Source organism: Macaca mulatta, chromosome 2 (assembly GCF_049350105.2).
Source record: "Macaca mulatta isolate MMU2019108-1 chromosome 2, T2T-MMU8v2.0, whole genome shotgun sequence".
NCBI classification, from domain to species: domain Eukaryota; kingdom Metazoa; phylum Chordata; class Mammalia; order Primates; family Cercopithecidae; genus Macaca; species Macaca mulatta.
This window is the reverse complement of record NC_133407.1, coordinates 175,576,348-175,590,887: the sequence shown is the minus strand read 5'-3', so window position 1 is coordinate 175,590,887 and position 14,540 is coordinate 175,576,348. Positions and strand designations below refer to the sequence as shown.

The window sequence follows — 14,540 nt, the reverse complement described above, 5'->3', positions numbered from 1 at the left end:
AACCATAATACATATTACCTATCTGCCTAGTAATGACAATTCTATATTGTTGAAGCTAAATCTAGTGCAGCATCAAGATCTGCCCTAGGAAGTCTGGTTATGTTACTATTATAGGAAAGCAAGATCAGAGAACATAACTCTCTGGTAGCTGCTTCTTTAGAGGCTGCAGAACTGCACAGAGAGGAGGACAAAACATGGTTCCACGGGACTTTTCCAAGGGTGAACACATGTACACAGAGAAATTCAAACTGGGAAAATAAAAAGAGGGGAATCTAAATGCTCCAAAGTATAACATCCTATCTCAAAACTAATGCAGGCTGTCACCACCTGTTTACCAAATAACATAGTGTGTGTGTGTAGATGTTCTGTGACTATTAAAATGTGACATGGGTTTCAGGTGTTGTTACTAATATTCCCACTATCCATTCTTAAGAGATTAAAAAAAAAAAAAACACCAAATGAAAACCACCTTCTTAGGAATTAAAAGTGAACTACAGCAAAACGTGGGTGACAACATATACTTCAAGGAGACTAGCAGTATTCAAATTACATACTCATATTTATCATAATAGCACTTTTCCTAGTACAACTTTAAATATTTCACTGATAATGTCTCCTAGAAATAACTATATCATCACTGAAGCATAAATGAAAAGTAGAAATAATACTTACTTTTAATACCAAACTGTCCCCAAAACAGGAGTATAGCAAAAATTGGGAAAATAACAATGAGAATATTTTCATTTGGAGAAAACCACGAAACTGGGGAAAAAGAAAACAAAAGTCACAATTAATATTTACTGTAACACTTTAAATCCTGCTAATGGTCTATAATACATGCTTTATTATGGAGATGGAAAAAAATTAAAACGGTGGCCTTATTTTTACATATATTTATTTATATACACACATATATTTTATGTATACACACATATAGGTAAAACAAATCACATATACAAGGTACTTACGTAAATTTTATTTATGAAAAAATACTACACTTACTTAAGCGTTTCTTACATTTTTTCCTATGTTTCACGGAAGGAGGTAGTGCAGTGCAGTGGCTGAGAACAAGGCTCTGTGGCCACACTGCCAGGGTTTGAACCCAACTCTAACTTAACAGTCTGTGGAACCGTGACCACCACTTGACACCTCTTTGTTCTTCGGTGTCCTCAACTGTTACACCAGTATAGCACAGTACATGTATCTTGAAGGACTGTTGTAACTACTAACAAAGTCAATAAAGTACATGCAAAGGGCTTAAAACAAAGCTTAGCACTCACCAGTACTCAGTTAACTAAAATTAGTATGTGTTCATGTGCTGAGTAGCTGTGTATGTGAAGTCCCAAGAATGCACCTTCAAGTAACAATGAAGCATTCCTGTAAAGACAGACTCAGGGAACCTAAGCGAGGAAGACGCACCACTAGGTACTCGCTTCTCACTGTGGCTAAGATGGAGAGCGATGTGCCCGGTTGGTCTTTTCTCAAACTCACTCTGCAATTATCCATGCACAATTAGGCTTCAGAAGGACTGTTTATATGTAAAGTAACATGAGTGGCTTTAGGGTATTAACGAAGCTGTTATTAAGTGGGTCACATGTTACTTTTATCATAAAAATATATCCACATATCCTATATAAAGGAAATTAAGATATTAAGACTTCAAATAAGATTTGTGAGAACTTTTAAAAATTAAGTTTAATTGCCTCTTATAAACCCCTAAGACCATAATTTTAGCCATGAAATTTCTGCTCTAACAATAAAGCCAAGTAAATGGACTGAAAGTATTCCGGAGTTTGCCTGTACAAGGGGCCGTGCGGCTGGAAGAGTACTTCTGATACTGCCTTAAGCAAGCACTGGCATTCCTCTGAAATCAACATTTCTTTCGAATTCAACCATGCACTACCCCTCAGGTCAACAGGTGAGGAATTTTCCAACCTTTTACTCCATAATGATAGCCACATGTTTCTTGTGTTAAGCTTATAATGCTATAATAAATCCTGGTAAAATGCTTATATCAATCCCCAGAATACAACAACATTACAAACTCTGCTTTACAGATACTAGCTTTTCAGAATCCAGCATTTTGTTCTATTCGTAGTAGAGACTCAATATGTTTGCTGTTGAAGGTTACAATAGTCATAAGACAGTTTCATGAGTGAATGGAAGACCTTTTTTTTTTATGCTTCTTTGGTTGTAGATCTCTACTGAGAGATGTTTTTGGATACTCTGAATCAATACCTTAATTTCCAATTGTATAACTGAGTATCTTCTTATACCAAAGAAAAGTCACTTCAGTATAGCCTAAATCCCTACCAGGAAAAAATTTTGGAGATCATGCTTGGATTTTTGTACCTAATCCCCAATGGATTTGGTAAAGCTGTATGATCTAATAGCCATGCTTAATCGATGTACTTTTCCTTACTTCCTCTGTGCTTTTGTTTTTAATTGTGTACCTAAACTCAAGTCCTCACAATTATCATGTGAGAAATTATTAACCCCTCCTTATAGTCATAGAAACTGAGGAACAGTGAATTCAGGCTCTTCAGTTATCTTAACTGGTCAAGTTCCACACTGAATCCTGGTATTGCCCTCAGCCCATCCTCCACAAACTCCCCCTCTCATTTTCCTCATTTCAGTCGTGGTGACCCTATCTCTCCAGTTGCTTGAGGCTGAAAACCTTGGAGTTATACCTGACTCCTTCATTTCTCCCACATCTCACTCTAGTTTTAAACAGCAAATCCTGCTGGCCAATATCTGATCTCATATTCAAGATGAGCTGACAATGAAATGTTCTTTCATTGGTCTCTGCCCCTGTACACACAAAAAATTTAGAATATATTAATAGACTATTAATATACGAATATTAATTTGAATATATTAATAAAAGTAAGAGGTGCCTTCGACCCTGGAGTGACCACTCATTTTTCACTTATTCCACGAACACTTATTGAAAGTCCACCATGGAGAGGAACTCCTCTATGCTCTTGAAGGCCAGCAGTGAACAATGCAGGGGACCCTGAGTGTACAGAGTGGGAGAAGCTGAGGCAGTAAGGAAAGGCCTCTAGGGAGAGGAACAAAACTAAGCCTAGGATGGAAAGGAGCCTACATTGTGAAGACAGAGAGGAAGAGATGCCAAAGTAACAGCAAGTTTGAGAAACCAAAGGATGGCCACTGTGGCTGGAATTCAGTGATGAAATCAGATGGGAAGAGTTTGCTGGGGCAAGACCATGTAGAGTCTTAACAGCTTGTTGGGAGAGTTTGGATTTTATTCTAAGAGCAATGACAAGCGGCTGGAAGGCTTTAAACAGGGAAGAAAAATAACCTGACTTATTTCAAATCTTCTTTGGCAGCCACATGGAGAATGGATTACAGGGAAGCAGGACCTGTCAGAAAGTTACAGCAGCAGTAATTTGGAAGGGAGAAGAGTGTGACCAACAAATGCAGTCCTGAACTCAGTTTTACTCATCACATTTGAAGATATAACAGGGAATTGCTCCAAAGGAAGATGACTAGAATGGGGATCCTGAAACCATGAGCAATGGCTAAAAGAACAGAGATTTTCATCACAGAGAGGAATACATTTGAGAGAAATACTACAGCCCTCCCAGTGAGTGAGAATAGCAGCAAGTTTTAGCTTGACTTAAGGAAGAACTGAAACTGCCTGAAAACAGACCAAGATCCTCTGGGAAGTAACAATGTCTCATCACGTCAAGTTTTTGGTAAAAAATCTGAATCGCCAGCTACTTGGGATGTGATAGAAATAATTCGTAAATTAGATGATGATATAGACTAGATGACTACTGAATGACTCCCAGATTCTACGTGAAAACAAGAAATATGAGACATTTCAACGACAGAGAGGAAGATTATAGAACAAAAAATACTGTCTAAATGATTCTTTTTTTTTTCTTTTGAGATGGAGTCTCACTCTGTTGCCCAGGCTGGAGTGCAGTGGTGCGGTCTCAGCTCACTCAACCTCCACCTAGCGGGTTCAAGCAATTCTCCTGTTTCAGTCTCCCAAGTAGCTGGGATTATAGGCAGGCGCCACCATGCCCAGCTAATTTTTGTAATTTTGGTAGAGACAGGGTTTTGTCATGTTGGCCAGGCTGGTCTCAAACTCCTGACCTAAGGTGATCCACCTGCCTCAGCCTTCCAAAGTGCTGGGATTACAGGCGTGGGCTGCCACACCCACCCTAAGTGATTCTTAACTGGAACTTATCAGTTTGTCACTCTCCCTTCTCACTATTGTGCCAGGATTTTAAATTGTTCCCTGGTGTGTGTGGGGGATGGGGAGGGCAATCTATGGAGAAGGGCATCCATAATTCTCTGTTTGAAATCACTGTTGCACATTTCTGCTGGATTTGAGCTACAGTCACTGATGAACATGTTCCTCCTCTAATTTGTTACAGTGGGAAAAGTTTGAGGATCACTGAATTAGATATTTAAGAACCAACTGAGATGCTGGGAGAAAAAAACCAACATTTTATATAAAGACACTTGCATGCCTGTTAATCTATTGATTTGTTATGGTAGTATTGTCAGATGACGTTAACTCTTGTTCCTCAAGGGGAGAGTGAGACATGATACTTCTTTCAGCTCTGAATTTCTATGCCACTAAGAACATAAATTAAGCTTAAAATGGACTAAGAACAATGTCAGATATTTTTCCATCACAAGATTAATAAAGGTAAGCCAAGAACATTCACATCCTTATTCTACCCAAGCTATGGCTGACAACTGTGTCTATCATTCTCCACCAATTCCTGGACAGGCAGAATGGCTTTCACAAAAATGAACTTCTTGCTAGTAGAAAGGCAAAGAAGTGATATTACAAGGGTGTAGTCTACGAACGAGTGTCTAATTTTTACTTCCAAGCTTAAGTGTTATTAAAACCCAGAAACCCAGGACCTCATTTGTCTTACCACCGTACAAAAATGAGACAACCTAAAAAAGTGAAGACACCATTTCTATCAACAAAGTGTCTCCTTCAAACCTCCACAAACACAGGGAACACCAGGTTACACACACACCCCACAGTAACATTTACAATACTAAAATGCAAACTAAATTTTTACTTGATGTTTCAGGATTGTGATGGCTTTTTTTGATGTGTTGACTTGCTAGGCTACAGTCCCATTATTTATTTAATCAAACCCAGAATTCTAAGGTGGTCCCAAAACCACTGCCCTAGCCATGCATCTTTTATACTTCCCTCCCCTTGTGTGTGGGAGACTGAGACTGTGGATGTATTGGATTTCATTTCCGTGCTTATACCACCTCGCAAAAGGGAGTCTGCTGACGTAATTAAGATCCTGAATCAGCTGACTTTAAGAAAGAGAGATTATTTTTGAGGGAGAGCGAGCTGACCTAATCAAGTGGTCTCTTAAAAGGGTCTGGGTTCTTCCTGGCAAAATAAACTCAGTATGTGAGAGGGATTCAACAAGAGGAAGATTCTCCTTTGCTGGCTTTAAATATGCAAGGGGCCAGGGGGCAAGCAATGAGGGCAATCTCTAGGAGCTGCTAGAATTCCCTGGCAGATATTTAGCAAAGAAACAGGGACCTCAGTCTTACAATCACAAGGAATTGAATTCTGCCATAATTATGTGAGCCTAGAACAAGACCCCAAACTCCAAATGAAAGTATGCCCTGGGCAACACCTTGATTTTAGTCTTTTAAGACCTTGATCAGAGAACCCAGTCACGCCATGACCAGGCTTGCCACTTACAAAACTGTGAACTAAAAAATGAGTATTGTTTCAAGCTGCTGTATTTGTAGTTGTTATGCAGCACTAGAAAATTAACACAAAGATCTTGCAATGCCTTCATGTCTTCATCATGAACAGACCGTATGTCCTGTTGATAATAACGGAACTGGCAACTCTGTGGAACTTGAACTGACCTTTCTAAACAAAACTCTAATAGCTTAGAGAAAAATAAATTTTACGTTTTCAAGTTTTGGTATTGCTAATAGAATAGAAATATTAACGACAAATTTTATGGTTACTATTACTTGCATTTAGTATTTAGTTATTTACAAGCTGTTGTCACATGAACCACATACTATGGTGGTAAAAATACTGGGTTTTGATGCCAAAGAGATCTAGTGTAATTCCTGGCTATTACTCTGACCTTGAACAACCTTGAATCTCTTTTGCTTCCCTGTTTGTTAAATGGTAAGACCTCCATCTATCTCCTAGAGTTCTTGAGAGGATAACAGGACACGACTTACATAAAGTATGTGGCACATGTGCAAATAAATGTTAGGTCACTTTACATATTTGTACTGCAACTACTTCCTTGAAATCAGCAATGATGTCTTCTTCATCACGGAATCTGTGATGCCTAGCATGGTACCTGACACATGGTAGGCACTTAGTAAAATTTTGTTAAGTAAGAGAGATATTATTTATATCTCAAACATTTCCATGATGGTGATGGCATCTTTATTGTACTAAGAAAAATTTGAGGGCCAGATAGGTTGAGTTTCTTATCTAACTTTTTTTAAAGCTATTAAACAGTAAAGTCTAGAAAACAGTGAAGTCTAGAAAACAGTGAAGTCTAGAAAACAGCTTTGTAAATTCAAGTCCAGTGCTCCTTCCAATGGACTACACTATACATAGGCACAGAGGTATATAAAACTGTATCTTACAGTGTTTCCATGTATTCAGTCCTAGTCCTCTAAAAAATAAAAAAAGGCACAAAGAATGGTCACTATTATCTGCGTTCTATTAAGTATAATTCACTTCTCTATTGAGCAAATTCTGTTTCTCATTTATGCCTGTATTTGCAAAAATCACAACATAGTAAAAATGGTTTCTAATGCCTAAATCCTCAAAGTCCATAACAGGTAAGTATTCTTACTAGAAAAAACTTATTCTCCATAGTAAGAGTCCTGCCCCATTTAACCTTTTTGTGCAGATAAGTTTTTAACTGTTTTTTGTTTGTTTGCTTGCTTGCTTTTTTTTTTTCAGTTAAAAATGGTTACAACATAGTGGTACCAGATACTGCTGAGGATGTGGAGAAACTAGATCACTCTTACAATGTTGATGGAAATGTAAAATGAAATAGCCACTCTGGAAAAGTCTGGCAGTTTCTTTAAAAACTAAGCATATACTTACCATATAGCCCAGTAACCATACTTCTGAGCATTTATCCCAGAGAAATGAAAACTGTGTCTACACAAGAAACTGTACACAATTGTGCACAGCAGTTTCATTTGTAACAACCCAAACTTGGAAACAACCAAAACGTCCTACTGTAGGTAAATGATTAAAAAACTGCAATATATTCATACTAGGGACTACTACTCAGCAAAAAAAGAAAGGAAAAAAAAAAACTATTGATAGATGCAATCACTTGAATAGATCTCAAGGGCACTGTGCTGAGTGAAAAAGCCCTCAAAACGTCACATCCTGTATCATTCCATTTATATAGTATTGCTGAAATGACAAAATCATAGATATGGAGGGCAAATTGGTGCTTGCCAGGTTAGGGACAGTGGGAGGTGGTGGTATGACTAGCAAGAATAAGCATGAGGGAGATGTTTGTGATGATGGATAGGTCTATGTCCTGATTGTGTAGGTAGTTATGCAAATATACACATGATAAAACGAGAGAGAACCATTCACACACTGCACCATTGTGAATTTCCTGATTTTCATATTGTGTTATTGTCACCTAAGAGGAAACCACTGGGGGGACCAGGTGAAGGGCACATGGAACCTATCTTTGAATCATCCTGTAAATCAATAATTATTTCAAAAAATTAAAATGGATGCAAAGCCAAATGTCTCAAACCTCTGGTAGAATTTTCTACATTCTCTATAATAAAACAACACTTTCTCCTTTTAATGGCCCCCAAAATAAGTCTAGTTCTTATTTTTATAGGATATTTTGAAAACAAAGAAAGATAAAACAATCTTTCAATCACATGCAAAATAATAAACTGCTTTCTTCTCAGATCCTGGCACTCCTTTCTCTTCCATCTTCATTTCATCTTCTGGCCTTTCGAATCTCGCATCTTGAGTTTTCCAGTATACCTCTCAGATGATCTAACTCCAGTTAGCTGCAGTGCATATGACTGACTGATTACACCCTTCCTGAAAGGTATACTTAACAACAACAAAAAAAGCTCCTTTGCCCAAATAAATATCAATAGTAAAAGCTACAATGTAAGAGAGAGTTCTTAGCAGAAAGACCTTTCAAATTCTCCTTGCCTACTCGGAGCCATTCCCTGCCCATTCCTCACTGCACACAAATCCCTCTCACAATGCTCCAGGCTAACTTCAACAACTTGATACCTTCCTTCACAAAATAAACATCCCAGGAAAACAACTAATGTTTACAACACACTTTGGTTTACAAAAAAACATGTTTACACGGGATCTCATTTGATGCTCATTAGACTATAGAATACATAAAAGCAAGTATCTATTGTAATCTCTTGGACATGAGGTCACTTGGACTCGGTTAAGTACCTTCTCAAGATCACACAGGTGAATAGTAAGTTGCTGAACAGGGGCTGTAACTCAGACCTCCTGATTCTCAATCCTAAGTAATGTCCAAACATTTCATCAAACCAAACACCCCATTCCTAATCTGGTAGCAGATTATTTTACAAAAGCTAGGCAAATAGTTGATCCAACTGAACAGAACTGAAGCTACCAGAGTTAAGGTTCACAGAATGTGGTTAACCCATGATGGGTAATATGACAGGTAATTTTATTTTATTTTTTTGAGATTTTTTTTTAATTTTTAAATTATTATTATTATACTTTAAGTTCTAGGGTACATGTGCATAACATGCAGGTTTGTTACATATGTATACTTGTGCCACGTTGGTGTGCTGCACCCATCAACTCGTCAGCACCCATCAACTCGTCATTTACATCAGGTATAACTCCCAATGCAATCCCTCCCGCCCCCCCATGATAGGCCCCGGTGTGTGATGTTCCCCTTCCCGAGTCCAAGTGATCTCATTGTTCAGTTCCCACCTATGAGTGAGAACATGCGGTGTTTGGTTTTCTGTTCTTGCAATACTTTGCTGAGAATGATGGTTTCCAGCTGCATCCATGTCCCTACAAAGGACATAAACTCATCCTTTTTTATGGTTGCATAGTATTCCATGGTGTATATGTGCCACATTTTCTTAATCCAGTCTGTCACTGATGGACATTTGGGTTGATTCCAAGTCTTTGCTATTGTGAATAGTGCCGCAATAAACATACGTGTGCATGTGTCTTTATAGCAGCATGATTTATAATGCTTTGGGTATATACCCAGTAATGGGATGGCTGCGTCATATGGTACTTCTAGTTCTAGATCCTTGAGGAATTGCCATACTGTTTTCCATAATGGTTGAACTAGTTTACAATCCCACCAACAGTGTAAAAGTGTTCCTATTTCTCCACATCCTCTCCAGCACCTGTTGTTTCCTGACTTTTCAATGATTGCCATTCTAACTGGTGCGAGATGGTATCTCATTGTGGTTTTGATTTGCATTTCTCTGATGGCCAGTGATGATGAGTATTTTTTCATGTGTCTGTTGGCTGTATGAATGTCTTCTTTTGAGAAATGTCTGTTCATATCCTTTGCCCACTTTTTGATGGGGTTGTTTGTTTTTTTCTTGTAAATTTGTTTGAGTTCTTTGTAGGTTCTGGATATTAGCCCTTTGTCAGATGAGTAGATTGCAAAAATTTTCTCCCATTCTGTAGGCTGCCTGTTCACTCTGATGGTAGTTTCTTTTGCTGTGCAGAAGCTCTTTAGTTTAATTAGATCCCATTTGTATGACAGGTAATTTTAAATAGAGATTTCAAAACAGAAAGAACAGACTCATATGGGGCTGAAGAACTCAGCTAGCACAGCAGGAAAGAGCAAAGAGAGGAGACTATTCAGCTAATTTTACTACCTTCTACACCTCACCAACCCAAGTTTGTGACAAAAAGGGCAGAATCATGGTGCTATAATCAAGTCTGAATTTGAATAAATTAATTTGAATCCCTAGCTCTCTCATATTTTGGCCGAGAAAAAGAAGACCAAAGTAAGGCTAAGCACAGAAAATCTGAAGAAATCATCCATGATAATGTGATTTAATCTCCTGATTCTCCTCTACTATCTCCAGAGGAAGCATGGCTGGGACTTGCCAACCCTTGGTCAAAGTGTAAGGTTAAAAAAAAAAATACCAGAAGGCTGAATAATTGGAAAGAGACTTTAAAATTAGTCACAGGAAAGAAAGTATTTGGATGGCAGCAAACAGAAATGAAGAGTACATTACCCCAGGACCAATCACCCAAATAGAATGGTCCTTAGACCAAAAGTTTGAGAACCACACAACATACAAATTAACAAGTAATACAAATTAAATAGTAAATGTGTTTTACTGTGAAGAGTAGACTAACAAATAGGATAGAAATCACAACCTTAAACCTGCTAAACATTACATCAACATTTATTATTAATAGCCTGCTTTTTGATTCAAAGGAGTACCTATCCCCATTTGGCCTCCTCTCGAAAGAGGATCAGGTTGTACCAGGACAAATAAAAAAAAAGAGCTTTCATAGAAGTCTTACCAACACGATATTTTAGCTCAATGATCGTTTCACCTTCTCTGGTTAATTCTGTTACTTCACAAGTGTAGTTTCCTGTGTGTGAGACAGCATCACTCTTATCCATCTTCAAAGAGGCATCTCCTTTTAGTAATTGTGAGACTTCAATTTTTGCACTACTAAAGTTAGCGGGGGCAGTGGACTTGTTTAGAGCTCCATCAAACGTGTAAATATCTCTTCCTTTAAATTTCCACTTTACATATACTTCGGTAGTGTTTTGTGCCTCCATATTAGTAACAAAGCATGGAATGACGACAGTGTCATTACAGAACGTGAATTCTACAGATTTTGTTTTATTAAATAGTAGCTGAGCTGATCCTGGAAAGGAAAAAGAAAAATATTTCATTAGTTATAGAAGTCTGTACTGTAAGATCTTAAGTTACAAATCCTTAGGATAAACAGCAACATTTCCATTGTTCACTTAAGTAAACAGTATAGCAATGAAGAAGACCTATTAGGTGAAACACGGAAACAAATTATATTTTAATATTAACTTGCACAGCTGGAAGGCATCATTATGACTTTTCTTTATTCATTCTCAATAATATAAAGTATACATTACATGCATCTTGGGAATAAATTCAGCAACTATGTTAGAACATGCAGGTGTAGTATCTGGCTTGCAAAGCTTTGAAGTAATCATTACTGCCTAGTGATATATGTAGAAAAACATTGTACTTATCAAGGTAAAATTTTGAACAGAAAATCAAACCAAATATTTTATTCAGTTTCAACTTCAATACACTGCTAAACAGAACTTGCTGAACTGATATGAAATTTATCTTTACCCTTATGCTGCATTTCCAAAAAAAGTGGCAGGTTCTACTGTACTTTAATATACAAAGTAAATAGGATGAATCAAATCATATCTTTCCACTAGGATGGAAAATCCTAAAATACTAATGAGGAAAAAAACCCAATATCTGTGGCTACTTTCCCATTGCAAAATATAGGCAGCAATAGACATTTTGTATGGGAGTCTTGAATGACATTTTTCCACCCCTACATTTCATTGACACTACAGAACAACAATCTCCAAATGTGTATTACAGGTATTCTTCCTCCAAGAAACCACAAAACAGTGAAAAAGCTAAGTAAGATACAAGCTGAAACCAAGAGCAGTTACTGCTAACAAGCATCCTTTCAACACTTCTCAATAGGATAAACTACCAGTTGTTGCCTTATAGAAGAGGGACTGGGTAAATAAATGTAATCACTCATTGTTCAACTAAAACGTACAAGAATGTGTAGGAATTATAGTTATCTTCCATATTCTTCAGCCACTCAGCAATTCTTTTATCTAAGTAGCTACTTGGCCTTCCCCTCAAAATATAAACAAAAACAAAACACAAATTACTAACAAATATAAATAAAACATCAACTTTGTTAATAGTTCACAATTAGGATTTCCTTCTACATAAACTGGAATAAAAATCAGAGGCATAGAATGTTTCTATTGTAAGAACACAATGTTTATTCAATAAATACCCCATGAATTGAATGCAAGGATGCATAGTGGAATATGTACTGGATAATGTTCAAAACACCTGAGTAAAAATTCTATTTCTACCTCTTTTTAATATGCTGCCTTAAGCAACTCACTTTTCTATGCCTTGATTTACTCTCTAAAATAGGCGGATCTCTTAAATAGGAGGATCAAAAACAAACACTGGGCTACTTCACAGAACTGTGTTGAGCATTAACATGGAAAATACAGCAGCAAGTACTCTCTAAACAATACTATGCTGTAAAAACGTAGGGCGATACTATAAAAACTAGATAATCTGGCATTTTAATGTAATGATATGGACCTTCTTTGACTAGTCCAAATGGTTATATTTCTGGGAAACTGCAGTCTGAACCTACATTGTGGGCATCCACAGCTCACCTCTTCCCAGTTTTCTACATTTCTAGCTGCCCAAGTATGAGGAAGCCCAAGGCAAAACCTGGACTTCTGTTGCATTCTTTAAAACTTTGGAATTGTGAATTCTTTCCCCTGAGAGAGAAACACTGAGGGAGAGAGAACGTAGTATACAAGAGAAGAAAAAGGGGGTGAAGATGTTCAAATTACAAAGGAAGGCAAGTATCAGAAAATATGGTCAAGATTTTGAAAGGGATACAAAGATTACTGGGTATTCTTTCAGCGAAGTGCTGGGCAATGTCTAACAGACCCTGTGGAATTACCTGACTCTATAGAAGCCTGCGTCTTTCACTGACTTTGACTGGGCTGTTTTACAGTTTCCTAAGTTGTAGAAAACTGAAGGTAATTCAAATGGATTGGTGTCCCTAGAGATAAAAATAAATCATGTTCTGCAATTGATTTCCACCTGGTGGAAGAGAGGACTCCAAAAGATTACATTTTACTGCCCTGAGGATATTGACCAATTTGGAATTTATTAGCAAATTCACTTAGGCATTCTTGATTACCTATAAAAGTGTCTGTTTTTCCAATTTTCTTTTAAAAGGCTTTTGCCTTCTTGCTGGTTTGCTTGTTAATTAATGAGTAAAATAAAATCTTTGACATATTTTCATTTTATATTTGCATGAATCATGGTTTGACTTTTTAGAGATTATTCTTAAAAAAAAAAAAAGAGGTACAAATGAACTCAGTCATCCTATGAAACTTTTTGCAAAGGCTTTAATTAAGTAAGTAAGAAGTAGTTGGTAAACAATCCACAATTTCATAAATGTTTAGAGAATGAATTTTCAAAGGAATACAGAAAGCAATAATTGCACTGCATTATGTTATAATAAAAACATTTTATAGCTGAAGCAATTTAAGTAGAATAAATGCTACTAGTAAAAATAACAGTAAAGTTGACCTGGATAAACCATAATTTGAATAACCTTTGCACTAGTAATTAATAAATAAGGGCAGGCCAAAAATATCACTCTAGCTGTTAACTACAACTTCAATCTCTATACTAAGATGCATTAAAAAACTATTAAGCAGTAAAACTGTCTGATTTGGGGTTTCTTCCTTTTGCCTACTGCCTTCTCATAAAACAGCAAAGTGAAGAAACTATTTAAAATGTAGAGAGCAAATAAAGAAACACAGATAATTAACATGAATAAGAAAACTCTGAATAAACAAAATAATGCTTATAGCAGTCTAAATCAGATAGAAGTAGACAAATGTAACCAAGAGTAATGCCAGAGTTATAGATAAATTAGCAAATAAAATGGGAAAATAATTTTATATCAAATGCCAAAAGTATTAGACTTGAAACCTTCACTGGAACTGTACAAGTACTGGTGAATATAGACTATCAGCCCAAACCATCTCAGATCACAGTCTAGAAAACAGCTTTTTAGTGGCAGAGAAGACTCAATCCATGGTGGTCACAGCACACAAGTTCAGGTTAGAAATTTTAAAAATGCAACCAACATTTGTCGAGAATTACCTGTGATGAAATATTGTGACAGGATGTGGGGATACAGCAATGAAAAAATATAGTTATTATCTTTTACGAGCTTACAATTCTCATATGGGCGATGATAAGTACTTTATGTTTTTTGTTTTTGTTTTTGTTTTTGTTTTTTTTGAGACGGAGTCTTGCTCTGTCGCCCAAGCTGGAGTGCAGTGGCGCGATCCTGGCTCACTGCAAGCTCCGCCTCCTGGGTTCACGCCATTCTCCTGCCCCAGCCTCCCGAGTAGCTGGGACTACAGGCGCCCGCCATTGCGCCCGGCTCATTTTTTGTATTTTTAGTAGAGACGGGGTTTCACCGTGGTCTCGATCTCCTGACCTTGTGATCCGCCCGCCTCGGCCTCCCAAAGTGCTGGGATTACAGGCGTGAGCCACCGCGCCCGGCTGTCGATAAGTACTTTATGTAATACAAGGTTACAAGTGTTATCTTCTCTGTATGGATAACGTCCTTATGGATGGGCAGAAGAGTAATCGGTCTTACAGATTTCTAAGAAAATTTGTGTTGCTAC

General features: G+C 37.3%; 1 protein-coding gene across 4 annotated transcripts in view; it reads right to left on the bottom strand.

The window, feature by feature from the left end:
• CD47 (CD47 molecule) overlaps positions 1-14,540 on the bottom strand; it is a 47,594-nt gene that overhangs the window by 25,425 nt on the left and 7,629 nt on the right. For all 4 annotated transcript variants that reach the window (XM_015129736.3, XM_015129741.3, XM_015129762.3 and 1 more), the window contains 2 exon segments: positions 10,568-10,921; positions 673-762 (listed from right to left, as the gene is read on the bottom strand). In XM_015129736.3, coding sequence (XP_014985222.1) covers positions 673-762; positions 10,568-10,921 — 444 coding nt within the window.